Source organism: Scyliorhinus torazame, chromosome 7 (assembly GCF_047496885.1).
Source record: "Scyliorhinus torazame isolate Kashiwa2021f chromosome 7, sScyTor2.1, whole genome shotgun sequence".
NCBI classification, from domain to species: Eukaryota; Metazoa; Chordata; class Chondrichthyes; order Carcharhiniformes; family Scyliorhinidae; genus Scyliorhinus; species Scyliorhinus torazame.
The window spans coordinates 160,312,348-160,339,015 of NC_092713.1; the positions used below are offsets into that span (position 1 = coordinate 160,312,348).

The following is a 26,668-nucleotide window of genomic DNA, read 5'->3' on the forward strand; positions in this document are numbered from 1 at the left end:
CAGCTCTGCCTTGTGTTCACCTCCAGCACTGTGACACTCTCCCAGTTCTGCCTCGTACTCACCTCCAGCACGGCGACACTCTCCCAGCTCTGCCGAGTACTCACCTCCAGCACTGCGACACTCTCCCAGCTCTGCCTGGTGTTCACCTCCAGCACTGCGACACTCCCAGCTGTGCCTAGTACTCACCTCCAGCACTGTGACACTCTCCCAGCTCTGCCCAGTACTCACCTCCAGCACTGTGACACTCTCCCAGTTCTGCCTCGTACTCACCTCCAGCACTGTGACACTCTCCCACCTGTTCCTCATACTCACCTCCAGCACTGTGCCACTCTCCCAGCTCTGCCTCGTACTCACCTCCAGCACTGTGACACTCTCCCAACTCTGCCCAGTACTCGTCTCCAGCACTGCGACACTCTCCCAGTTCTGCCTCGTACTCACCTCCAGCACTGTGACACTCTCCCAGCTGTTCCTCATACTCACCTCCAGCACTGTGCCACTCTCGCAGCTCTGCCTCGTACTCACCTCCAGCACTGCGACACTCTCCCAGCTGTTCCTCATACTCGCCTCCAGCACTGTGCCACTCTCCCAGCTCTGCCTGGCTTTCACCTCCAGCACTGCGACACTCTCCAAGCTCTGCCTAGTACTCCACTCCAGCACTGCGACACTCTCCCAGCTCTACCTGGTTTTCACCTCCAGCTCTGTGACACACTCCCAGCACTGCGTTGTGTTCACCTCCAGCACTGCAACAGACACCCAGCTCTGCCTCGTACTCACCTTCAGCACTGCGACACTCTCGCTGCTCTGCCCAGTACTCACCTCCAGCACTGCAACACTCTCCCAGCTCTGCCTGGTGGTCACCTCCAGCACTGTGACACTCTCCCAGCTCTGCCCAGTACTCACTTCCAGCACTGTGACACTCTCCCAGCTCTGCCTGGTGGTCACCTCCAGCACTGTGACACTCTTCCCAGCACTGCCTGGTGTTCACCTCCAGCACTGCGACACTCTCCCAGCTCTGCCTGGTGTTCACCTCCAGCACTGTGACACTCTCCCAGCTCTGCCCAGTACTCGCCTCCAGCACTGTGACACTCTCCCAGCTCTGCCTGCTGGTCACCTCCAGCACTGTGACACTCTCCCAGCACTGCCTGGTGTTCACCTGCAGCACTGCGATGCTCTCCCAGCTCTGCCCAGTACTCACTTCCAGCACTGGAACACTCTCCCAGCTCTGCCCAGTACTCACTTCCAGCACTGCGACACTCTCCCAGCTCTTCCGAGTACTCACCTCCAGCACTGTGAAACTCTCCCAGCTCTGCCTGGTTTTCACCTCCAGCACTGTGACACTCTCCCAGCTCTGCCTGGTGTTCACCTCCGGCACTGCGACACACTCCCAGCTGTGCCGAGTACGCACCTCCAGCACTGTGACACTCTCCCAGCACTGCCTGGTGTTCACCTCCAGCACTGTGACACTCTCCAAGCTCTGCCGAGTACTCACCTCCAGCACTGTGACACTCTCCCAGCTCTGCCTGGTGCTCACCTCCAGCACTGTGACACTCTCCCAGCACTGCTTAGTACTCACCTCCAGCACTGCGACACTCTCCCAGCTCTGCCCAGTACTCACTTCCAGCACTGTGACACTCTCCCAGCACTGCCTGGTGTTCACCTCCAGCACTGTGACACTCTCCCAGCTCTGCCTGGTGCTGACCTCCAGCACTGCGACACTCTCCCAGCTCTGCCTGGTGCTGACCTCCAGCACTGCGACACTCTCCCAGCTCTGCCCAGTACTCACCTCCAGCACTGTGACACTCTCCCAGCTCTGCCTGGTGCTGACCTCCAGCACTGTGACACTCTCCCAGCTCTGCCGAGTACTCACTTCCAGCACTATGACACTCTCCCAGCTCTGCCGAGTACTCACCTCCAGCACTGCGACACTCTCCCAGCTCTGTCTAGTCCTCACCTCCAGCACTGTGACATTCTCTGACACCTGTGATGCCAACTGTTCAGCCCATGACCGTAAGAAACATCAGAGAGTCGTGAACACTGCCCAGCCCATCACGAGAAACTGCCTCCCATCCATTGACTCTGTCTCCACCTCCCGCTGCCTTGGGAACGCGAGCAGCATAATCAACCACCCCTCCCACACGGCTTATTCTCTCTTCCAACTTCTTCCATCAGGCAGGAGATACAAAGTCTGAGAACAAGCACCAACAGACTCAAAAACAGCTTCTTCACCGCTGTTACCAGACTCCTAAAGGACCCACTTATGGACCGATCTGATCTCTTCGCACATCATCTCTGCTGAATAGTACTACATTCCTGTGTGCTTCACCCAATACCTGTGTCTATGTATTTACATTGTGTATTTATGTTTGCCGTATGTTTTTTCCATGTATGGAACAATCTGTCTGGACTGCCTGCAGAATAATACTTCACACTTCACCTTGGTACACGTGACAATTAACAAATCCAAATCCAAATCTCCCAGCTCTTGCTAGTGTTCACCTCCAGCACTTCAACAGTCTCCCAGCTCCACCTGGAGCTCGCCTCCAGCACTGCAACTCTCTCCAGGCTCTGCCTAGTACTCACCTCCAGCACTGTGACACTCAGCCAGCTCTGCCTAGTACTCACCTCCAGCACTGCGACACTCTCTCAACTCTGCCTCGTGCTCACCTCCTGCACTAGTGCACTCTGCCTCGTACTCACCTCCAGCACTGCGACACTCTCCCAACTCTGCCTCGTGCTCACCTCCAGCACTGTGACACTCTCCCAGCTCTGCCGAGTACTCACCTCCAGCACTGCGACACTCTCCCAGCTCTGTCTTCTGCTCACCTCCAGCACTGCGGCACTCTCCCAACTCTGCCTCGTGCTCACCTCCAGCACTGCGGCACTCTCCCAGCTCTGCCTGGTGTTCACCTCCAGCACTGTGAGATGCTCCCAGCTCTGCCTGGTGGAAACCTCCAACACTAGGTGGAGGTGTCACTGTCACTGGGAAGGCCCTGGAGGTTTTCGAGAAGGGTTATGATCAAGAAGCCTTTTATATATTAAGAGCCTGACAATAACCTCATTAAGCTGCTGATGTCGATTATAGGGACTTTTATCGGAATGAAAATAGCTTGCTTCAACTCAGTGATCCATTTCTTGTAAAACTATTTGTATTCAATATGGACTCAATAGGTCGAATGGGCCACTTCAGCTGCCACGTTTTATGGTTTAGAACCCTTCCAGTTCAGAAGGAGGCCAATCGGCCCAATGAGTCCACACCAACCCCCTGAAACGCATGCTACCTAAGCCAACTTCCCAGCCCTATCCCTATTACCCCACCTAACCTGCACACTAAGGTGCAATTTAGAATGGCCAATCCACCTGACCTTTACATCTTTGGACTGTGGGGGGGAACCGGAACACCCGGAGGAAACCCACGCAGATACAGGGGGAATGTGCAAACTCCACACACTCACCCGAGGCTGGTATTGAACCCCTGGGGCTGTGAGGCAGCAATGATAACCACAGTGCCATTGTGCCACCCCAGTTGAGCTTGTAACGTGGTTCACTTACACTTGCTCGAAGCTACATACATGCCTGCACAGGGACCAGCTCTCTGCTAACAAAAGGAATATGTTCAAGCCTTGTGCTTTTTTTTGTTTGCATTGGTTGGGTTTTTGCAGAGCCTGTAGTTTACTGTTGATTTCTCCACAGCAATGCCTTGGCCTCAGCCAATCAGAGTCAAGTTGCTGACCAATGAGCAGCCTTATCTCTCTAGTATAAATTGTTATGATTGTTTGAAATTTGGCATTCTTGAGTTTGTCCTGGAAAGTGTAAGTTGAAAAACTTCAGCTACATGTGTCGCATTTCAGAAATAATCATCCAGTCGGACAATAAGGAAACTATTGATTTTCCAGTTGGTGTATGAAGTCAGGGCACTGTGATGATGGGGTTTAGCATTTGTGTCCAGCTGGGCAGTGCTTAGAGGGTTAATTTGGGGAGCGGAATTTATATTCAATCTGCAATGAAAATATTCGATGTCCCAGTTCTCATCTCCAAGGGTTGTACCTTAGAAGATATCCTGGACAGCACAGTGGTTAGTGCTGCTGCCTCACAAAGCCAAGGACCTGGGTTCAATTCCGGCCTTGGGTGACTTTGTAGAGTTTTCAGGTTCTCCCAGTGTCTACGTTGGTTTCCTCCGGGTTCTCTGGTTTCGTCCCACAATCCAAAGATGTGCTGGTTAGGTAAATTGGCTGTGCTAAAATTGCTCCTTGGTGTCAATGTGCAGGGTTGCAGGGATAGGGCAGGGGAATGGGCCTAGTTGGACTGCTCTTTCAGAGAGTTGGTGAAGACTCAATGTGCCAAAAGATTTCCTTCTGCACTGTAGGGATTCTAGGAAACCCTCAAACGTTGTCATGCAAGGAATGTATGGGAACTGCCTCCTCTCCCACAAAACCCTGATGACCCCCCCCCTCAGACTCTTGGCAATGTTGTTGACTCGTAATTGATTGTCCTCTGAAATGTCCTACCGATCCACTCAACTGTATCAAACTGCCTACAGATGAACAGCACATTGGTTGTACCGGCACCATGGGGACTGCTACACTTCAAGGCAGCTCACCGACACCTTCTCAAATGCAATTAGGAATGGGCAGCAAATGCTGACCTAGCCAGCAAAGCCCACGTCCCAGGAATGGATTTTAATGAAAGCCCTGTGGCTGTGCATCCTCAGAAGAAAGTGGTTTAACCTGGAAACTATCGTCAGGGCAGCTGCTCTGCAGGTGAAGACTCAGGACGGAGAGTGAAAGGGATATGAATTAATACTGGCAGCCTGTAGTAATGTTATCACTCAGCTTAATCAGGCTGATCATATTTCACCCATTGCTGAATAAAGTCAACATGAGTATGTCTGCTATCAGTTATATTTTTAATTCTGTGACACAGAGTCTGAAAATTCCCAGGGCGGGGGGGCTATGTCCCCACGCCGGCGAGAAAACCCAGTCCATAGCCACCACTCCGAGCTCCCGCCGGGTGGAATCATAATGAACCACGCCGGTGGGAACCCGGCCAGCTGCTGGCTGAGAATCAACGCGGGGCCTCTTTCAGTGGCTCCCGACCGGCACCGCGTCGACTGCGCGCGACTGGCGGCGATTCTCCGGTCCACGGAGAATCACGTGCAGGCGCCAGACCCGATCGCGGGTCTGACGCCCCATTCTCCGCCCCCGCGCCGAGCTCGATTTTGGCGCGGCGGCTCGGAGAATCCCGCCCCATGTCTCTTCTCCTCTAATGGCCGAAGTAGCAGATATACCAGTGATCTCTGTTGTCTTGTACATTGGAGCTATCTGCCATACACTCTGTGGTGGCCCACGTCCAGTTCCCTCCTTCGTGTTCTCTGTTCTTTGCTACAACTGGTTCAGAAAACAGATTTGCGTGTGTGCATTTGGCCTATGTTCACCCAGTGAAGGCCGTGCTCGTGATGAGGGTGACTGTCAGGAAATGCATCACATTGCATAAGGATTGGAGTGAGTGAATGGGTACAAATGAGAGAATGCAGCGAGACAGAGAAGGCTGGATATTCTTCAAACTTAAGTGGGAGTGAGGAGTGAAATGAGGCTCAACAAGATATAGTTGATGCTTGTTGTACACCACAGGATGGAGGTGATTGCACTATTGTACACGCCTTTGCTGACCTGGTTAGATCATTAAAGAACTTCCTTCACTGAGTCCAGAAGCCTAGGTCAATGTTCCTGCTGCCGCCAATCTCTTGGCACTATCTAGCCAGGCTTTCTTTGCAGCAACAAGGTTCTTCCTCATTGCTGACGAGTCTCTGGATGGATTGCCATGTTGAAATCGAGCATTCCAACACGTCAAAACTACTCCTAGGTTTGACATCGCCCGCTTTCCTTGCCCTGCTCAGAACCCACCTCCGGGTGATTATTCCCAGACCCATACGGAATATAAGCAAGTATGTTACTCTAAACCTTTTGTCGGTGTTTGGTTAATCCTAAGTTGATTACTGTGGGCAATTCAACGCACCACACTTTAGGACGAATGTTAATGCCGTAAGAGAGTGTGTAGACATTTGGATGAGGTGGTCTACTTCAGTTATTTGACGTGACTTCAAGAAGCCGGGATTGTTCTCCTTAGAGGAGTGGAAGTTTCGGGGAAATTGAATAGAGGTGTTCAAGATTGTGAGGGGATTTGAGAGAGTAAATGGGGAGACAATGTTCATAGTGACGGAAGGATCAGGAGCCACAGGACACAGATTTAAGGTGGTTGGCAAAAGATGCAGAGGGAAGGCTAGATTTTACTTTATGTAATGTGTTGTGATCTGCAACGTGCTGCCTGAAAAGATAATGGAAGCAACTTCAACAGTCATTTTCGAAAGGGAATTGGGTAAACACGGGAGAGGGAAAAGCTTTTACACGGCCATGGGGAAAGTGCAAATAGGTGCGACAAATTTGCTAGCTCTTTCAAACAGCAAACACAGGCACACTGGGCCACCTCCTTTGCTATACGATTCTCTAATTCTGTGAATCAAAAATAATCGAGGGATGAAATGGGATGTAGTGCCAGAGTTGGTCAGTATCGTGCAAGACTATTTTGTGGGCAGGTGTGACAATGTTCATATTATCATAGAATTTACAGTGCAGAAGGAGGCCATTCGGCCCATCGAGTCTGCACCGGCTCTTGGAAAGAGCACCCTACCCAAGGTCAACACCTCCACCCTATCCCCATAACCCAGTAACCCCACCCAACACTAAGGGCAATTTTGGACACTAAGGGCAATTTATCATGGCCAATCCACCTAACCTGCACATCTTTGGACTGTGGGAGGAAACCGGAGCACCCGGAGGAAACCCACGCACACACGGGGAGGATGTGCAGACTCCTCACAGACAGTGACCCAAGCCGGAATCGAACCTGGGACCCTGGAGCTGTGAAGCAATTGTGCTATCCACAATTATTGATCAGGTGTTTGTAAATGACTCAGAAAATCTACTCTAATTAAGTTATATTCCCCCGGGGGATAGTCACCACATGTTCTAGGATCCAAGACCAGGCAACAGTCATGTAACTTTAACAAATACGGGACCATTGGGCCATAGGACGTTGTTCAACTTCAAGAGAAGACAAGGGGAGCACCAGCCAAGAGATAATACCGAACACACATTTTAAATACATAACTAAACCCACAGTCTCCTAAGTGGACCAACGCGCTGATTTTTTAAAAAAAGAGGAAAAATAGTTTGTACAAATCCTGGAAGGAGAAGGGGCCCAGTTGATGACTGTAAGAAAATGTAGAAACACATGGGAGAGCATGACGAGTTGGCGACACGGAATGAACACAATAGCTGAGGCATAACCATGTGAACCTCCATTCAGTGCAAGCACAGCAAGGGGAAGGAGATGGAAGCCATAAAAGATGCAATGCTTTGAAACAGTATCTCAATAAATACTGCCCCCCATACCCATCGACTGACAAGGTTAGACCTGGATTTTGAATCATATAATCCTTACAGGAGGCCGTTTGGTCCATCGAGTCTGCGAAAGACCACCCTATGCCCCCTACCCCACCCAACCTTTGAACACTAAGGGGCAATTTATCATGGCCAATCCACCTAACCTGCACATCTATGGACTGTAGGAGGAAACCGGAACACCTGGAGGAAACCCATGCAGACACTGGGAGAATGTGCAAAGTCCACATAGACAGAATTGAACCTGGGTCCCTGGTGCTGTGAGGCAGACTTAAGGAGAATTTTCCAAACAGTTATTTTGAGCAAAATTAGCCACTTCTCTAGAAATGAGATGGAAGTCTTGACAGGATAAATGAACTCTAAACAAGTAACTCCCCAGACATAGGTGCCATTTATCCCAGTGTGTTGACAGAGACTTGGGGAGGAGACTTGTGAAGCAGTGACAATATCTCCAGCTGAGAAACAGACCGTTCAGCACAACTGATCAGGACCTGCCTTTACACACTGGATATGACCCCTCCCACTCCAGTTTCTCCTGCAATGTCCATGCCCCTCCCACACACTGAGCCACCCACCCACAATTGTCTGCAATTTCCCTTGAATTGAGTAGCTTGCTAGGTCATTTCAAAGGGCAGTTTAGAGTCATTCACATTACTGTCAGTCTGGAGTCACATGCAGGCCAGACCAGGTGGGACGGCAGATTTCCTTCCCTAAAGGACATTAGTGAACTAGATGGATTTTTACAACAATCGATGATATTTTCATGGTCACCAATATGGAGTCTAGCTTTCAATTCCAGATTTTATTAATAAAATCTAAACCCCACCAGCTGCTGTGAGTGTGGGAACCCTTGGGCGACCCTGTGTGAAAGGAGTCAATCCAAGACTTCTTTCATCCACAGACCACCAGCCTAGGCCTCTGGATTACTAGATGCCGCCATCTCTTTAGGCTAAAAATCAGGAAATTCTTCTTCACGCAACGAGTGGCCTGTCCAGGGCATTAGCTCCCAGGTAGAGTACGAACATGCACACTGCGGGCAAGAGTAGGCCACTCGGCCCTCCGAGCCTGCTCCCCCATTCAATAAGATAATGGTTGATCTGACTGCAGCTTCCTGTCTACCCCCGGTAATCTTTCACCCCTTTGTGTGTCAAGAATCTATCCACTTCTGCCTTGAAAACATTCAAACATTCTGCTTCCACCGCCTTTTGTGGAAGAGAGTTCCAGAGAGACACAGCCACCTGGGGGGAAAATAATTCTCCTCGCCTCTGTCCTAATATTTATTTTCAAACAGTGACACATATAGTTCTAGATTCTCCCACCAAAAGAAACATCCTCTCCACATCCACCCTGTCAAGAAGGGGAGGTACAAAATCCTTGGACTGATCTTCTGTGGCAAATGTTGGGATCTCTCTCGAGGATGATAAGCTGAATAGCCTTCCTGATCAGTGGTTAGCACTGTTGCTTCGCAGTGCCAGGGTCCCGGGTTCAATTCCCGCTTGGGTCATTATCTGTGCAGAGTTTGCACGTCTGCCAGTGTCTGCGTGAGTTTCCTCCGGGTGCTCCTGTTTCATCCCACAAGTCCCGAAAGACGTGCTGTTCGGTGAATTGGACATTCTGAATTCTCCCTCTGTGACCCGAACAAGTGCCGGAATGTGGCGACTAGGGGCTTTTCACAGTAAGTTCATTGCAGTGTTAATGTAAGCCTACTTGTGACAATAAAGATTATCATTATTATGCTAGTAGAGCTCAATAAACCTAACTAAGTGCCCAGCCAAGAAATTAGAAGAACCCACGGAGTTAAAGCTTTGTGATTTTTTTTTTTTTGCATTCCAACAACAGTGCAATAGACTGAGCGGGCGGGAGTCTATCGTTTTCTATTTTTACAAGGAGCGGCTGAGGTGTTTCAGTGAAAGGATAGGATACTCGGAGGAACACAACTCTCCAGCAGCCTCAGTAATGGAGTGTGACAGCAGTGACCTGTGGGACTCAGTGGCTCGGCTGTTAATGGATCTCGATTCAAAGTTTAGCCCAGACTGTCAGGCATCGCTGTTCTTGCCATTTAAGGACCCGCCATACAAGATTAACCCCTTCCACTCTGGGTCTGTCGAGGGTTTCCAGGTGAGTTTTAACATGCAGATCAGCCATGATTCTCAGTTGAATGACAGAACAGGCTCAAAAGGGCTGAATGGCCTCCCCTGACCCTTATGACAGACACCAGGCATCGAGAACGGCAAACAAAATAATCCAACCCACTGGCATCTTTGTTGCTCCATGTCGGTAGGCGCCTCTGCCCCTTCCCCCATATTCCACAAACGTATCATTGCTGAAAATTCCCTCCGAGCCTATCCCACTGCCATCCAAAACCTGCTCCAACTGTCCAATGGGCTTGATAGCCACAATTCAACCCCCACTCTTGAAAATGCAATGAAGGACAGCGACAACATCCAGACACCAGTCACAATGTGGGAAATTTAAAAAGCAGCTAATGGAGTGTGCATGATAAAACCGGATACACACACCGCAACTTTGTGTGCTTTTAACCACCAATTAACAGAAGTCATGCCTCTACCTATTCTTGTTTTCTTGATGTTCCCTATCTGTCTAACCTCCTCCAGTACACAAACCAACCAGATCCCCATCCACCTCTAATTCTGGTCTCTTCTGCTTACACAGCACCTTCACACCATCAATGGTGGCTATGTCTTTAGCTGCCTCAACCCTAAGCTCTGGAATACCCCCCTAAAACTCTCTGCCTTGCCTTTTTTTGAGACTCTCCTTCAAATCCACCTCTGGCCGGCTGTGCTAATATTCCCTCACAAGGCTGATCTTGCCTGGAAACCTTCCTACAAAGGCAACTGAGCATGTTTCATTACGCTTAAATGGATAAATAACACAATAACAGCGGGCTCCTGTTATTTTAAGTGTCCTTTACTGAAATGCAACAGTGCTGCAGCCCAAGTGCCCACCAAGGCTGAAGTCTCTTCATGTGAAGAGGAGAGACCTCCCCCTCCCCGACCTGCGATAAACACTGGAAGCCGTGTTACCTGTGTTGGTTATATAATGCTAGCTCAACCTGGCGAGAACGGTGTAGGTTTCCCCAATGCTTTCCCTCACTTTCTGCAAACCTTGTTGTCTGATTAAACCCAGTGTTAGCTCTGGGTAGAGGGGCAACCGGTTCATTCAACGAGGGCTGGGCACATTCTGTAAAAAAAATTTTTTTAAATCAGCCAATCAATCAGTGGTTCAATGGGTGGCATGTCGTGACTGAACACTTTGATTTATGGGGCAGAGGCAGAGCAGGGGATTTTATTTCCTCAGTGATGGATTACATTTCCGTGGCCAGGATAATGGGGGATGGGGGCGAGCCGCAAAAACTACCCCAGGCAGATGTGCTTCATCTTCAGCCTCCTCGCGCTCGCAGCCCCTTATCCAGGCACCTGTGAGATCCACAGAAAGGCTCGACACACACAATTCTGTCAGGAGACACTGATGAACAACCAACTCCACTGCAGCACAAAGTAAAACCCTTCCCCGAGCTGAAACATGTGCAAACCTTGACAGCCTCTGTCCTCCCTGCCTCTGATCAGTGAAGCTCTACTCCCCCAACTCGTGTCTGTGAGGCTCAGCGAGCGACAGAGACCACCACATGTGAGGAAACCAAACAACATCACAGTGCATAAAATGCCAACAAACATATGACTTCAGTGCCTGAGAGGAAGAAATATTTAGCAAATATCGCAGGATGTGAACCATTCGATGTACTAGTAAATATAGCAGAAGGTTTATGGGGAATCATAATCAATGCGCTAGAAATCATATCAACAAACCGTGAATACACCAATAAATAGTAGTACTGATGATGCTGGAATGAAAGTTATGATGGTGGTAGGGCCAGTGCAATGGTTTTGGATTTTGTTTATTAACTGTGAGCTTCGCTGGCTGGGCCAGCATTTATTGCTCATCCCTAATTGCCCTTGAGAAGGTGGTGGTGAACTGCCTTGACCCGCTGCAGTCCATGGGGTGTAGGTACTCCCAGAGTGCTGTTGGTTCTGATGGTGAGGGTGCTGTTGGTGAAGGATCTGGTGGTAATGGTCCTATTGGTGATGGAGTTGGCATTGGCTTTCCTGTGCCGATGACATTTGTTCATCCCATTAGCTTTGACAGTCGAATCCATAGAAACCCTACAGTGCAGAAGGAGGGCTTTCGTCCCATCGTGTCTGCACCAGCCTTCTGAAAGAGCACCCTATCTCAGCCCACTCCCCCACCGTAGCCCTGTAACCCGACCTAATCTGCACATCTTTGGACATTAAGGGGCAATTGATCATGGCGTATCCACCAAACCTTTGGACTGTGGGAGGAAACCGGAGCACCAGGAGGAAACCCACGCAGACACGGGGAGAAAGCGCAAATTCCACACAGACAGTTACTCAAGGCCGGAATTGAACCCGGGTCACTGGCGCTGTGAGGCAGCAGTGCTAACCACCATGCCGCCCCATGAGCTTGACTGACGGACGGTTTCCAGTGTACCTGCTGCTGTTAAATACCATTGGATTTGGTGAAGTTATAATGTGCTTTCCAATGTTAGTGCCTTCACTATGGTTGGACACAATGTTCTGCCAGTGAAAAGGTACAGTGGGAGCAGTATTATCACAGCAAAGTGTATATCTTGGAGCACAATTGACAATAAGGGCACAATTTCATAGAATCATAGAATTTACAGTGCAGAAGGAGGCCATTCAGCCCGTCGGGTTTGCACCGGCCCTTGGAAAGAGCCCCCAACTTAAGCCCACACCTCCACCCTGTCCCCGTAATCCCACCTAACCTTTTTATGGACACTAAGATCAATTTAGCCTGGCCAATCCACCTAACCTGCACATCTTTGGACTGTGGAGGAAACCGGAGAACCCGGAGGAAACCCACGCAGACACGGGGAGAATGTGCAGACTCCACACAGACAGTGACCTAAGCCGGGAATCGAACCGGGGATCCTGGAGCTGTGAAGCAACAGTGTTAACCACTATGCTCTGTGCTGCACTCAAACTAGCACCAATGTAGTTGTTGTGGGTCTGCTCAAACACATTTGGCTATTACCCGGTGTAAGATCTCTCTACGCATCTTCTCTACTGTTGCAGTACTACACTCCGTGTGCTTCACCCAATGTCTATGTATTTACATTGTGTATTTATCGTATGTCCTATATTTGTCATGTATGGAATAATCTGTCTGGACTGTATGCAGAACAATGCTTTCACTGTACCGCGGTACATGTGACAAATCAAAATCTAAGATCTGCCATGAATCAGTGCATTCAGATAGGGTTTGAAATTATAAGTATTTTTTCAAAAATGTTGCTTTAAGAAAACTTCTGGGTCCCCACAGCGTGGAGGCCTGGATAAATGATATGGCTGGGTTTATCAAGTTGGAACGGATAAAGTTTGCCTTGAGAGGGTCTGCGCAGGGGTTCTACAGGCGGTGGCAACCGTTCCTAGACCATGTCGCGGAGCGTTAGATGAAGGTCGGACAGTAGCAGCAGCAACCCGGAGGGGGGAGGGGGGTTCCTTTGGGGGGGCATGTGAGCAAGAAAGCACATGAATGATCCTGAAACTGACATGTACGGGAAGAATCCAATGTACAAATGTACAAAGTTCTGTATTTTATTGACTTGCCACGTTCATGTCTTGCCACGCAAGTTCTTTTTCTTTTCTTTGTTTGGGGGGGGGGGGGTTTGTTTGTAAGATGGAAAATATTGTTATTGAAAAATTCTTAATCAAAATATATTTATTTTTAAAAAAACTTCTGGGACTTATTTAAGTTTTGGTAACCTGTAATGGGCTGATCATGACAAATAAGCATTTTAATCAGTATCTATGGTAGCCCACCTCTGTGAGACTCTATTTGAAACAACTGGAGACACTTTTCGAAGACTGTATAGGATCACTGGTTGTACTCAGAGATAGTATATTCCTGAAGAGGTTTTTAAGACATTCCAATAAGTGTCCTTCCTCCCAAAAGAATCAGGAAAATGTTTGTTCTTTCAGGGCTCGTAACCGGGCAAAGTTAGCTGAAGGTCACATGGCCAATTAGTGCAAAAAGTGACGGAAAGACGATTTGCTCTTCTGCTGCCATTCCCTTTAGCTTTGGTTTGGCCAATTTCAGGCAAAGAAACACACTGGGCTGAATTCTCGGTCACCGACGCCAAAATTGCGTTCGGCCAGAGAATCCAAGTTTCTGTCCAAATCGGGGGAGGCGCCGCTTTCGCAATGCTCCGCCCCCTCAAGTGCCACGCCACGTATCAATGGCCTCAGGACATTGCCTGAGGTTCCGCCTCCCAATGATCCACCCCCGACCGGCCGAGTTCCTGATGGCGTGGGTCACTCATGGTCTCACCCGTCGGGAACTCCCCATGGTGGCTACAAACGCAGTCCAGCGCAGCCACAGTCGGGGGAGGCCGATCCGCAGGCAGGTGGGCGACATTATTCGTGGCTGGGGCACTGTGGGGGAGGTGGTCTGGGGCGCGCGTGTCGGCCAAAGGGGGGTACTATTTCACAGGCCGGCTCTGCAAATTGCCTCCGCCATGTGAAATGAAAAATGAAAATCACTTATTGTCACAAATAGGCTTCAAATGAAGTTACTGTGAAAAGCCCCTAGTCGCCATGTTCTGGCGCCTGTTCGGGGAGGCTGTCACGGGAATTGAACCCGCGCTGCTGGCCTGCCTTGGTCTGCTTTAAAAGCCAGCTATTTAGCCCTGTGCTAAACCGGCCGCTGCAGGCCGACGCCGTGCACATGCGCAGCCACGGACCCAGCAATTCTCCGGGGCATATCGGTAGCTAGAATAAGGTGTTTTACACTGCCAGCATGCTCGTCCCCAGCAAAACGGGGAATCGGTGGCCATTTTGGCCATTTTTTCTGGCGTAAAACGCCAGCATTCCCGCATCGGCATGAGGACATAGCCCCAGAATCGGAGAATCCAGCTCACTGTGCCATGGACCCCACTCTCCTCCTCTCCCAAAGGTGCTGACACACATTGGGGTACAGTTCCATGGAGCCCCCTCCCCTCTCTCCTGAAGGTGCTGACTCTCACTGGGGTACAGTTCCATGGAGCCCCCTCCCCTCTCTCCTGAAGGTGCTGACTCTCACTGGGGTACAGTTCCATGGAGCCCCCTCCCCTCTCTCCTGAAGGTGCTGACTCTCACTGGGGTACAGTTCCATGGAGCCCCCTCCCCTCTCTCCTGAAGGTGCTGACTCTCACTGGGGTACAGTTCCATGGAACCCCCTCCCCTCTCTCCTGAAGGTGCTGACTCTCACTGGGGTACAGTTCCATGGAGCCCCCTCCCCTCTCTCCTGAAGGTGCTGACTCTCACTGGGGTACAGTTCCATGGAGCCATCTTCCCTCCTCTCCTGAAGGTGCTGACTCTGATTGGGGTACGGCTCCATGGACCCCTCTCCTCTCCTCTCCTGAAGGTGCTGGCTCTCACTGGGATACAGTTCCATGGAGCCCCCTCCCCTCCTCTCCTGAAGGAGCTGACTCTCACTGGGATACAGTTCCATGGAGCCCACCCCCCTCCTCTCCTGAAGGAATGGACTTTCACTGGGGTACAGTTCCATGGACCCCACCTCCCTCCTCTCCTGAAGGCGCTGACCCTCACTGGGATACAGTTCCATGGAGGCCCCTCTCCTCCTCTCCTGGGGGTACGGACTCTCACTGGGATACAGTTCCATGGACCCCACTCTCCTCCTCTCCTGAAGGTGCGGACTCTCACTGGGGTACAGTTCCATGGACACCCTTCCCCTCCTTTCCTGAAGGTGCTGACTCTCACTGGGATACAGTTTCATGGGCTCCAATCTCCTAGATTGATTCCAGGGATGAAGAACTTGTTTTATGAAGAGAGATTGAGCAATTTAGGCCTGACCTCCCTGGAGTTTAGAAGAATGCGAGGAGATCTAATTGAGGTATGGAAGATGCTAAACAGGATTGACAGGGTAGACGTAGAGCAGATATTTCCCCTTGTTTGGCATTCTAGATGAGACACCATAGTTTTAGCCTATTTAAAACAGAAATGAGGAGGAATTACTTCACTCAAAGGGTTGTGAATCTGTGAAATTCTCTATTTCAGAGTGTAATGGATGCCGTAACACTAACAAATTTCAGGAGGAGATAGATGGATTTTTCATTAGTAGAGGGGTGAAGGTTCATGGGGAGCAGACAGGAAGGTGAAGATGAGGCCGAGAGGAGATCAGCCATGATCATATTGAATGGCGGAGCAGGCTCGAGGGGCTGAATTGCCCACTCCTGCTCCTAGCTCTTATATCACTGTGGGATGAAATTTCTCTTGAAATTATTGCTTTTTGATAGTCAGGGAATGAAATGCTTTAATGTTTGGTGGATAAATGGCCTGCATGAGGTTTCCTAGAGGCTTCATGGAATAGAAATTCTTTTTTTTTTAATTTCTTTTATTACTTTAAATTTAGAGTACCCAATTAATGTAATGGCGGAGACACTCAGTGTTTGATCACCTTCTGATAAATCTGGTCAGCCACACCGTTGTCCTTGGTGACTCTGGAGCCCATCAGCCAACCAAATCTTCTTCCAAGCTATCAGGAAGGCTTCTTGGCCTTTCGGCTCAGATCAAACGTAGCACTTCTTGGCCTTTTGGCTAAGATGAGCCTGGGGTCAGATGTAATGCCTGGATCTGGTACGTCTCTCTTGTGGGGACCATGAATTGGATTCAATTTGAATTGTTTTTTGGAGCAGGCAAGGAGCTGGATTAGGGGTTTGCCCCTGTCCACACTCTGAGCTCTAGCTTTGTAACTCTGATAAAGTAATGCATTAAAAAAAAGGAAGGCAAAGGTCAACACACCGGCCTCTCTCCCCTCCTGCACTCCCGGGTTTTCCGATACCCCAAATATTGCCACCCACAGCCTCGGGGGCACCTTCGCAAAAAGAAGCCTTTTGCATTTGATAAAGTTTCCCATGGCAGGTTGATGGAAAAAGTGAAGTTGTATGGGGTTCAGGGTGTACCAGCTAGATGGATAAAGAACTGGCTGGGCAACAGGAGACGGAGAGTAGTGGTGGAAGGGAGTGTCTCAAAATGGAGAAAGGTGACTAGTGGTATTCCACAGGGATCTGTGCTCAGACCACTGTTATTTGTGATATACATAAATGATCTGGACGAAGCTATAGGTGGTCTGATTAGCAAGTTTGCAGATGATACTAAGATTGGTGGAGTTGCAGATAGCGAGGAGGACTGTCAGAGAATACAGCAAAATATAGATAGATTGGAGAGTTGGACAGAGAAATGGCAGATGGAGTTCAATCCAGGCAAATGCGAGGTGATGCATTTTGGAAGATCTAATTCAAGAGCGGACTATGCGGTCAATGGAAGAGTCCTGGGGAAAATTGATGTGCAGAGAGATCTGGGAGTTCAGGTCCATTGTACCCTGATGGTGGCAACGCAGGTCGATAGAGTGGTCAAGAAGGCATACAGCATGCTTGCCTTCATCGGACGGGGTATTGAGTACAAGAGTCGGCAGGTCATGTTACAGTTGTATAGGACTTTGGTTAGGCCACATTTGGAATACTGCGTACAGTTCTGGTCGCCACATTACCAGAAGGATGTGGATGCTTTCGAGAGGGTGCAGAGGAGGTTCACCAGGATGTTACCTGGTATGGAGGCTGCTAGCTATGAAGAAAGGTTGAGTAGATTAGGATTGTTTTCATTGGAAAGACGGAGCTTGAGGGGGGACCTGATTGAGGTCTACAAAATTATAAGAGGTTTGGACAGGGTGGATAGCAACAAGCTTTTTCCAAGAGTGGGGGTGTCAATTACAAGGAGTCACAATTTCAAGGTGAGAGGGGGAAAGTTTAAGGGTTTTGTAAGGGCCCGAAGAATCCAGCACGAGTTTGAAGGATACAAAATAATAAAGTTTATTTACTATACCAATATATACATAGCAGTAGCAGTAACTTCCCTTGCTACCTTCTCCTTCCTCCTGGTTCCTGGACTGGCCAGCTTATTTATAGTAGGAGTTTCTCCGCCCCCCTCATTGGGGAAGTTCATACTCCCATAGGATTGTGGGATAATCATTAGTCCCCAGCCAATCGTCAGTAGGCAGGTTATAACAAAGGGAGATGTGCGTGGAAAGTTTTTTACACAGAGGGTGGTGAGTGCCTGGAACGCCTTGCCAGCGGAGGTGGTAGAGGCGGGCACGATAGCATCATTTAAGATGCATCTAGACAGATATATGAACGGCCGGGGTTCAGAGGGAAGTAGATCCTTGGAAAATAGAAGACTGGTTTAGATAAAGGATCTGGATCGGTGCAGGCTGGAAGGGCCTGTTCCTGTGCTGTTATTTTCTTTTGTTCTTTTTTGTTGTTCGCGTGTGTGTCTGTGTGTCCCCGTTGGCCGGGGACAGTGGGCTACTGAGTCATTCCCTAGGGTCAAGCACATAATTAAACCCTCAACTGAGGCTGAAAACAAACTTTATTTACAAACACACCCACATACTCCTCCCCGCCCCAGCCTACTTCCATCTCGTACTTCCAAACTCCTTCATCCCCATGTCACCTCCCCCAGGCACCTCACTATACCCAACTAATGTTTAATACCCCCAATCCTACACCCCACACGCAAGGTGGCAGATATTATAAAACTATACATTCAAAGTACAAAGTGAACAGAAATCAACAGCAAACAAAAACTATCAAGCCCTCACCCCCTGAATAATATGCCATAGCTCAACCGTGCAGATGAACCCATCCAAAATCCTTAAATGTTCCCACTCCATGGTCCTTTATGAAGTTGCTCGCCCCCTCAGGCATGTCGAAATAAGGTTTGCTTCCCCTATGCGTGACCCAGAAGCGAGCCGGGTACATCATGTCAAAATGCACCTTCCTCCTAAAAAGTGCAGCTTTGGCCTTGTTGAACTCGGCCCTTCTCTTAGCCAGCTCCGCTCCCAAGTCCTTCCCAGCTACATTCACGAGTCTACTTTCCCCACCTCAGGATCTTTTCTGTGTCCAAATAATGATGGAACCGTACAATAATCACCCGTGGTGGTTTACCGGCTTCTTCCTCAGCGACCGATGGACCCGGTCCACTTTAGGAGGGTGGTTGAAGACCCCCACCCCCACCAACAGCTCGAATATCTTGCCCACATATTATGTGGTTCTCGTCCCCTCGATGTCTTCGGACAGTCCTGCAATTGGGTAAAGAGGGCCAAAAAAACAGCCCTCAGGCAGGGGCCACCTTGTGTGCAACCACTCACTCCATGGCTGCCATCGGAAGTCCTTGTTTTAAAACTTTGTGTGTTTCCCCAGAACTCCCAAACGTCCGCCCCAGTGACTGGGAAACATCATTCTGTCTGTGCACCGAGTATGAAATGGTTTTCATTAAACCTGAGTTAATTAATTGCAAATTTATTCTCACTGGGACTCTGACTGCCATACGCAAGGTAGATTTTACTTAAAAAGCGCAAGTAACAGCAAGGAGCTTTGTGTGCACATCAAACAATTGCGATGCACTGTCCATTCAATGGTATACTGTTTTATATGGAACATAAAAACTTACAACAGGGAGTGTATTATTTTGCTGCTAAGGCAGAGCTGTGTCCTTTAAGGCCATAAAGAGTCAATGTTGTTTGGTAAACACAACCTCCGATCAAGGAGAGTCCAATTGCTGTTTGGCGAGGGAATCAAAATTCGAAAAGTGCTTGTGGGCGTCAGCACCCATGTTAAATGACTGAGATACTTGTTGATTTTCAGAGCTACTTTTCAGCTGTAACAAAGTATGACACCTGGCGTGTGTTGCATACTTAAAATGGTTGCAAGAGTATCAGCGGAAAATGGATCCATCCTCTAACTTTGAATAACATTAAGCATTGAGACAGTAACTAGTCTGAGTTGGTATTTATGCTCCACGTGAATCTCCTTTTATTTCGGCTCTCATGTTTTTGGGGACATGTTACTGCAGAGGCTGTCTGGGGACAAATATTTTCTTTATTTTATATTACATCACATAGACATTTCCAAGAACACAACCAGATTCTTCACAAGTGATTCTCACCAGCAGTGTCCGTGGAAGGGGATTAAATGGGGGCACAGAGTGTACATGTTCCAAGCTCTCTCATGTTTCTAAAACAACTTATTTTCTTTCGCTCAGATTAATACAGTGAATAACGTCAGTAGTACGGAGGATATTAAGCCGCCACCCGGCCTGAGCGGACTTGGGAACATGAATTGTTACAGCCCCAACTCGATTGCCAAGCATATCTGTGCGATATGTGGAGACCGCTCTTCAGGTAATACTGCAACCTGCCCACAAATATTTCTGAGTCCATCATCAATGAAAATTCACCTCAAAGATTTTGCCCTCACCGACCTCTAGTTATTCCTGTCAGCAAAAGTTCTTGCTTTTAATGCTTGTTGTTGCTGCATCTTGTATGTTGTTCGCACCGGAACCAGGTTGGGTTCTGACCTTGTTAGGACAACAAAAATAGTTTTAAGGGATTTATATTTTTATTGATAGACATTAGAAATAAGGTATAGGGCGTGAGTCCCCGGCTGCGTTGTGCTCTTGCTTGAGCGCAACGCTACCTGGGAAGGCCAGGAAAGCCCTCCAGCAAGCCCCCTGATGCCTCCGCGCCTTCTGGGATTCGCCGGAGTCCCACGAGGCATCGGAGTCGGAACCCCGCCCCAAATTGGCGGGACAGAATGACACTCACGGAAGTTGGTTGTAAACCTACTTACGACATACCTGCGTGGGATCCACTGGCCTCTTTCGATTCATCGGCCTCCCCAGGGAGGCTGCAGCCGGGTGCCGATCAGTGCTGGTCCGCATAAACGTAGACCATGCAGAACGGCACCCGGGGGGGGTCTCTCGGGCCACCGGAGACCCCAGGGTGGTCAGGTTGAGTGCAGTGTGGCTCTCTGGCCCTTCCCCTGGATTGTGGGCACCTGGGCATTGCCCAACTGGCACTTGGGCACTGCAACCCAGGCACTGCCAAGCTGCCTGGATGGCATTGCCAAGCCAGCAAGAACACTTCCAGGGTGGCAGTGCAAGGGTGCCCAAGCACCAGGGTAGCACTGCCAAGGGCCAGGGGGCAAGGGGTCCTTGCCCATAAAATGAGGGTAGCGGGGGTGTTTGAAGGGTGGGAGAGTGCAGGGCAGGTAAGTAGGGGCCTCCGGCAAGTTGGGGAGGTGCTGGGTGGCGGTCCTGGAAGGGAGGGGGTGCTGTAAGGGGGCTTGGTGGGGCCTGAAGAGGGGGGGCCCACAGGGACTCCATAGTGGGGTGTCCTCACTTGGGGAGTGTGGGGTAGATGTCCATGGGTGTGGGGGGTGGCATTGCCTATGGGTGGGGGTGACCCACAAGCTCACTTCGAGATTGGATCACCCTTTTAAAATGGCGGCCCGATTTCTGAGTTCTCAGCTCCCCAGTGGTAAAAACAAAATGTGGCCTAAACCGTTGAGAAACTCTCCAGGGCCCATAATAGTGACTGTCATTGAATAGCGGTTGGGAACTCGCCAGCAGAGCCAGCGGGACACTCCCTGAAAAACCCACCACAAATGAACGTAGAAATTTTTGGAGAGAATCGGACCCATTAGTTTTAAATGGGTTCAGTTTAATGTTTCTGTGCCTGGAAGAATAAAATCTATAGTTAGATTCATGCTGGACAAATGTGTTTGTATGAATGGGGGTTGTTTTCAATTCCAATCATATTTCTATTGTGCTTAGAGAGGGTTACTATGTGAAGAGTAAATAAGCTTGCAGTTTAGCACTGGTGCTGAGCAACTGAGGGCCTTTTAAGGTAGAAAGGTTATTTTGAGTTTAGTTTTAGCTGGATATACTGCAGTTGAAGATAGTACACTGGGGAGTGAACATCTCTCAACTCTGCCAGGAGAAGCTGGTCAGAACAAGGGAGCTGCAAAGAGGCAGGCTTTCCAAAAAAACAGACACAGTCTAGATAACTAGGGAATGGGGACTGAAAGAATGTCTTAGGTAGACTGAAATTAAGATAAAAAAGAACAAGGTATTGTGAAGGAATATACAAATGGAAATGTAAACAAGTTGTTCTGAATTAAAGAGACAGTTACATTAACCAGAATTAAAATGGGAAAGCAGACTTCAGAGGTAAATCAAACGTTTGATGCCATTTTAAAAAATATATATATTTTATTCAAATTTTTTCGGTCAAACAAGAACAGTACAGGATTTTCCCCTTTTTACAACTTTAAAACAATATAGATAATAATGACCATTTTTTAAAAACAAATAAATAATATATTAACTAAACGGCAACTGCCAACAACAAAATAATAACTCTCCAAAACAATGAAGTCACACACGCCAGTAGAAATAGCTAATATACAAACAACTATAGGAAACCCCTGAGGGCCCGCGAAGGCCCTCCCCTCCCCCTCCCCCCTCCCCCCCCCCCCCCCCCCCCCCCCCCCCCGGGTTGCAGCTGCTACCTTCCCCATTTCCCTTATCGTTCTGTGAGGTAGTCAAGGAACGGTTGCCACCGCCTGGTGAACCCTTGAGCCGAACCTCTTAGTGCGTACTTTATCCGCTCCAATTTTATAAACCCTGCCATGTCGTTTATCCAGGCCTCCACGCCCGGGGGCTTAGCTTCCTTCCACATAAGCAATATCCTTCGCCGGGCTACTAGGGACGCAAAGGCCAAAACATCAGCCTCTCTCGCCTCCTGCACTCCTGGCTCTTCTGCAACCCCGAATATAGCCAACCCCCAGCCTGCCTCGACCCGGACCCCCACCACCTTCGAAAGCACATTTGCCACCCCCACCCAGAACCCCTGTAGTGCCAGGATGACCAAAACATGTGGGTGTGGTTCGCTGGGCTTCCCGCGCATCTCCCGCACCTGTCCTCCACTCCAAAAAATCTACTTAACCTTTCTCCAGTCATATGCGCCCTATGTAGAACCTTGAATTGTATCAGGCTGAGCCTGGCGCATGAGGACGAAGAGTTTACCCTACTTAGGGCATCTGCCCACAGCCCCTCCTCGATCTCTTCCCCCAGCTCCTCTTCCCATTTTCCCTTCAGCTCATCCACCATGATCTCCCCCTCGTCTCTCATTTCCCTGTATACATCTGACACCCTACCATCCCCCACCCATGCCCCCAAAATCACCCTGTCCTGAATCTCTTGCGCCCGGAGCTGCGGAAATTCCCTCACCTGTTGCCTCGCAAAAGCCCTCAGTTGCATATACCGAAATGCATTCCCCGGTGGCAACCCATATTTATCCGTCAGTGCTCCCAGACTCTCAAACGTCCCGTCTAGGAACAAATCCCTCAATTGCACAATCCCTACGCTCTGCCAGACTTTAAATCCCCCATCTATCTTCCCCGGGACAAACCTATGGTTGTTCCTTATCGGGGACCTCCCCGAGGCACCCGTCACTCCCTTATGCCGTCTCCACTCCCAAATTTTCAGTGTTGCCACCACCACTGGACTTGTGGTGTACTTTTTCGGGGAGAACGGTAAAGGCGCCGTCGCTAATGCTTGCAGGCAGGTTCCCCTACAGGACGCCATCTCTAGTCTTTTCCACGCCGCTCCCTCCCCTCCCCCCATCCACTTGCATACCATTGATATATTGGCGGCCCAATAATAGTCACTTAAGCTCGGCAGTGCCAGTCCCCCCCTATCCCTGCTACACTGCAGAAACCCCCTCTTCACTCTTGGGGTCTTCCCAGCCCACACAAAGCTCATAACGCTCTTATCCACTTTTTTGAAAAAAGCCTTGGTAATCATCACAGGGAGGCACTGGAACACAAAAAGAAATCGCGGAAGGACCACCTTTTTGACCGCCTGCACCCTGCCCGCCAGTGACAGGGGCACCATGTCCCATCTCCTAAAATCCTCTTCCATCTGCTCCACCAATCTTCCTAAATTAAGCTTATGCAAGGTTCCCCAGTTCCTGGCTATCTGGATCCCTAGGTACTGAAAATCCCTTGTTACTCTCCTCAGCTTAAAATCATCTATTCCCCTGCTCTGTTCCCCAGGGTGCATCACAAACAGCTCACTCTTCCCCATATTCAGTTTATATCCCGAAAATTCCCCAAACTCCCTGAGTGTCTGCATTATCTCGGGCATCCCCTCCACTGGATCCGCGACATACAACAACAAATCATCCGCGTATAATGACACCCGGTGCTCTTCTCCTCCCCTAAGTACTCCCCTCCACTTCCTAGAGCCCCTCAGCGCTATGGCCAGTGGCTCAATTGCCAACGCAAACAGTATCGGGGACAGGGGACACCCCTGTCTTGTCCCTCTATATAGACGGAAGTAGTCAGATCTCTGCCTGTTTGTGATCACACTTGCCACCGGGACCCTATATAAAAGCTGAACCCACCCAATAAACCCCTCTCCAAATCCAAATCTCCTCAACACTTCCCACAGGTAATCCCACTCCACTCTATCAAATGCTTTCTCAGCGTCCATCGCCGCCACTATCTCCGCCTCTCCCTCCGGCGGGGACATCATCATCACACCTAGCAGCCTCCGTATATTAGTGTTCAACTGTCTCCCCTTAACAAACCCAGTTTGATCCTCGTGAACCACCCCTGGGACATAATCCTCGATCCTCGTCGCCATCACCTTGGCCAAGAGCTTGGCATCTACATTCAGAAGGGAGATAGGCCTATAAGACCCGCACTGCAGCGGGTCTTTGTCCCTCTTCAGGAGCAACGATATCATCGCCTCCGACATCGTCGGGGGCAACGTCCCCCTTTCCCTGGCCTCGTTAAAGGTTCTCGTCAGAAGCGGGGCTAGTAGGTCCATGTATTTCCTTTAAAATTCCACCGAGAACCCATCTGGTCCCGGGGCCTTCCCTGCCTGCATGCTCCCAATCCCTTTTACCACCTCCTCCACCTCAATCTGTGCTCCCAATCCTGTCCTCTCCTGCTCCTCCACCTTCGGGAATTCCAGCTGATCCAGGAAGTGCATCATTCCCTCCTTCCCTTCCGGGGGTTGAGCCTTATACAGCCTCTCATAAAATGCCTTAAACACCCCGTTCACCCTCTCTGCTCCCCATTCCATCTCACCCTCCTCGTCCCTCACCCCACCTATCTTCCTCGCCGCCCCTCTCTTCCTCAATTGTTGGGCCAGTAACCGGCTCGCCTTCTCTCCGTACTCATACTGTACTCCCTGTGCCTTCCTCCATTGTGCCTCTGCCCTGCCTGTGGTCAGCAAGTCAAATTCCGTATGCAACCTTCGTCTTTCCCTGTACAGTCCCTCATCCGGAGCCTCTGCATACTGCCTATCCACCCTCAAAATTTCTCTCAACAATCGCTCCCTCTCTTTACTCTCTTGTTTCCCCTTATGGGCCTTTATGGAAATCAGTTCCCCTCTGACCACCGCCTTCAGTGCCTCCCAGACCACTCCCACCTGAACCTCTCCATCATCGTTAATCTCCAGGTACCTTCCGATACATCCCCTCACCCTTACACACACACCCTCATCCGCCAACAGTCCCATATCTAATCTCCAGAGTGGGTGCCGTTCCTTTTCCTCCCCTACTACCAGATCTACCCATTGTGGGGCATGGTCCAAGATGGCTATGGCCGAATACTCCGTCCCTGTCACCTTCGGGATCAGTGCCCTTCCCAGGACAAAGAAGTCTATCCGAGAATACACCTTGTGGACATGAGAGAAGAAGGAAAATTCCCTACTCCTGGGCCTAGTGAATCTCCAGGGGTTTATTCCTCCCATCTGCTCCATGAAGTCCTTAAGCACCTTGGCCGCTGCCGGCCTCCTCCCGGTCCTAGACCTGGACCGGTCCAGCCCTGGATCCTGCACCGTGTTGAAATCTCCCCCATTACCAACTTTCCCGCCTCCAGGTCCGGGATACGCCCCAGCATACGCTTCATGAAGTTTGCATCATCCCAGTTCGGGGCATATACGTTCACCAGAACCACCGCTTCCCCTTGTAATCTGCCACTCACCATCACGTATCTACCCCCACTGTCCGCTACTATGGTCCTCGCCTCAAACACTACCCGTTTCCCCACTAATACAGCCACCCCTCTATTTTTCGCATCCAAGCCCGAATGAAATATCTGTCCCACCCATCCTTTACGTAATCTGACCTGATCCGCCAGTTTCAGATGCATCTCCTGTAGCATGACCACATCTGCCTTTAATTTCTTTAGGTGCGCGAGTACCCTTGCCCTCTTAATCGGCCCATTCAGCCCTCTCACATTCCACATGATCAACCGGGTCGGGGGGCTCTTTACCCCCCCCCCCCCCCCCCCCCCCCCCCCCCCCCCAATGTCGACTAGCCATCCCCTTTTTTAGACCAGCTCCTAACCCGGTTCCCACGCTCCCGTTTGTCCCCCCGACGGTGTCCTCCCGTCCCGACCACCCCGCCCCATAACTGCTCCCCCTTTCCCTTAGCAGCAGCAACCCAGTTAACCCCCCCCCCCCCCTCCGCTAGATCCCTTTCTAGCGTACTTGCTCCCCCCATGTTGCTCCCAGAAGTCAGCAAACTCTGGCTGACCTCGGCTTCCCCCGTTTATCCTTGGCCCCCCATTGTGTAAGGCCCCCTCCTTCCTGCGCTCCCTTTCCCGCCGCAATTACCATAGCGCGGGAACAAAGCCCGCGTTTCCCACTTGGCCCCGCCCCTAATGGCGCAGCTCCCTCCTTCCCCCTCTCCTTCCCCACCGACACCCACAGTTCACCATACCCCCCCCCCCCCAACGAGGGGAATAGAGAAAATTTCCCCCCCCCCCTTCCCCCTTCTCCGTCCCATACAATCCCCCCACTACTTTATTACAGAAACTCTTTCTCTCTCCAGTCTAGTCCAACTTCTCCTCTACAATAAATATCCACGCCTCTTCTGCCGTCTCGAAGTAGTGATGTTTCCCTTGGTGTGTAACCCACAGTCTCGCTGGCTGCAGCATTCCAAATTTAACTTTCTTTCTATGTAGCACCGCCTTGGCCCGATTGAAACTCGCCCTCCTTCTCGCCACCTCCGCACTCCAATCCTGGTACACACGGATCACCGCATTCTCCCACCTGCAGCTCCGTGTCTTTTTCGCCCATCTCAGGACCATCTCCCTGTCCTTATAGCGGTGAAACCTCACCACTATGGCTCGAGGTATTTCTCCTGCCTTTGGTCTTCGCGCAAGGACTCAATATGCTCCCTCCACTTCCAAGGGGCCCGTCGGAGCCTCCGGTCCCATTAACGAGTGAAGCAATGTG

The 26,668-nt window shown here is 50.2% G+C and overlaps 1 protein-coding gene across 10 annotated transcripts in view; it reads left to right on the plus strand.

The window, feature by feature from the left end:
• The window catches only part of LOC140426646 (retinoic acid receptor RXR-gamma-A-like), a 547,996-nt gene that overhangs the window by 415,845 nt on the left and 105,483 nt on the right, over positions 1–26,668 (plus strand). For all 10 annotated transcript variants that reach the window (XM_072511720.1, XM_072511724.1, XM_072511717.1 and 7 more), the window contains one exon: positions 19,613–19,751. In XM_072511720.1, coding sequence (XP_072367821.1) covers positions 19,613–19,751 — 139 coding nt within the window. The remainder of the gene's footprint in view (positions 1–19,612; positions 19,752–26,668) is intronic.